This window comes from Nicotiana tabacum, chromosome 12 (assembly GCF_000715075.1).
Source record: "Nicotiana tabacum cultivar K326 chromosome 12, ASM71507v2, whole genome shotgun sequence".
NCBI classification, from domain to species: Eukaryota; Viridiplantae; Streptophyta; class Magnoliopsida; order Solanales; family Solanaceae; genus Nicotiana; species Nicotiana tabacum.
This window is the reverse complement of record NC_134091.1, coordinates 69004358-69006243: the sequence shown is the minus strand read 5'-3', so window position 1 is coordinate 69006243 and position 1886 is coordinate 69004358. Positions and strand designations below refer to the sequence as shown.

General features: G+C 35.0%; 1 protein-coding gene across 1 annotated transcript; it reads right to left on the bottom strand.

Annotated features, from left to right (window-relative positions):
- Positions 1–244: 244 nt before the first annotated feature.
- Positions 245–652, bottom strand: LOC142167206 (uncharacterized). Its single transcript, XM_075227364.1, has one exon. It carries the CDS (start codon positions 650–652, stop codon positions 245–247), a length of 408 nt encoding a protein of 135 aa, XP_075083465.1.
- Between the last annotated feature and the right edge of the window lie 1234 nt (positions 653–1886).

Sequence of the window (1886 nt, the reverse complement as noted above, 5' to 3'; positions counted from 1 at the left end):
CAGGATATTTGCGAAGGGGGTTCAAAAATTTTAAAAATCAAATACACAGTGAAGCTAGCCAAAAACAAAAAAGATGCTAACAGATTTTGTTAATAAAAAGAGAAGTTCTCAACACAAAGATAGTGTTAAGATAAACAGATCATAGTAACAAGACTTTCAAAAGAGAAAATACAAAAACAAGTCTTGTGTTAGTTATAAGGACCTAATGACTAATGAGATCAACAAAAAATAACTAAGTACATTATTACAACTGCACTCGACGAGGTTTCATATCTTGAAATGTTTTAATAATAGTATCATTAGAAATACTATCAAACACATTTTTTTCTACATAAGGCACCAAACAACCGCTAAAGAACTCATCATTAATTTGACTTCGTAAGTCATTCTTGATAAATTTCATCGCCAAAAAAGCTCTTTCAACGGATGCAGTAGCAACGGGCAGAAGCAAAGTAAGTTTCACTAAGCGAAATACAAGAGGATAATTTGAATGCTTCTTTGTCTGAACTAATCTTTTTGCAAGATCACAAAGCCCATGTAGATCGAAGAATCTTTCATCAACATCACGAATATCAATAATATAACTTGCAAGCTGATTCTCAAGAGCACCCATACTAAATTCATCAAACTCATTAGGATATAACTCAACCATTCTCATTATTTTCCTGATGTCAAAACTTGAAAATGAGTTAATTGGATTCAAACAAACAATTCCATGAAGCAAATAAGTTGTTACTTCGTCAAAACGTTCATTAAGTTCTTGAATTTGTCAATCAAAAATTTTACAAAATACTTCAACCCGATAATGATGTGAAACTGTACAATCAACAAGTTTACGGCGTGATCTTAAAGAACTAACATATGGCTCATCAAAGTGAGGTATCAAAATATCATATTTGATACAAAATGCAGATATCTTAGAAATAAGAGATTCCCATTCCTCTTCACTTAACCTTTGCAACCTTTTCTTTGCTACTTCAACAAGTAGCATGGCGTTTGCAATGTCTTGCTCTTTTTTTTATAAGCATTTATTGAGCTCATTTGTGATTGCTAAAATATCTCTCATCAAATGTAACATGAATGCAACCTCAAATGTTTGACAAGTTCTGAGATATCCTATTGCCTTGGCTCTTTCATCAGAATAGAGTCAAACATCAGAATACAATTATTAAAAGATTTAAAGTGAGATCCCCAACGAGTATCATATGCTCTTGAAAGACCAAGTTCTTGATTCAAGCCCCTACCGGTTGTAAGCTCACCCATATCTAATGCCTCTTGAATTCTTTCTTTTTGAGATTCTCGAAATTCATCCATACGCTTAAAAGAAGATCCCAATATATTCAAAATATTTGAAACCAATACTACAAGTTCCCCCACTTGAAGGCATTTCTTAGAAACCGCAACAAGGGTAAGTTGGAGTTGATGAGCAAAACAATGAATGGAATGAGCCGATCTACTTTCTTGCTTAATCAACATTTTAAGACCATTAATTTTACCTTGAATATTGCTTGCCCCATCGTAACATTATCCACGCAAATATGATTAGGGGCGGATTTAAGGGGCCGCAAGGCAGCAAAGTGACGAAATTCTTCGAAGACCACAAAATAAAAAAGATATTATCAACACCGTATCACCCCAGTGGGAACAGACAAGCCGAATCAACGAACAAAAATATCATTCAAAACCTAAAGAAGAGGCTGAACGACGCTAAAGGAAAATGGAGAGAAATCCTATCCGAAGTCCTTTGGGCATATCGTACAACATCAAAATCTAGTACGGGGGCAACCACGTTCTTCTTAGTATATGGCTCCTAAGCCTTGATTCCAGGCGAAGTCGGGGAACCCAGCGCCAGGTTTTGATATACAACAGAAGAGTCAAATAACGAG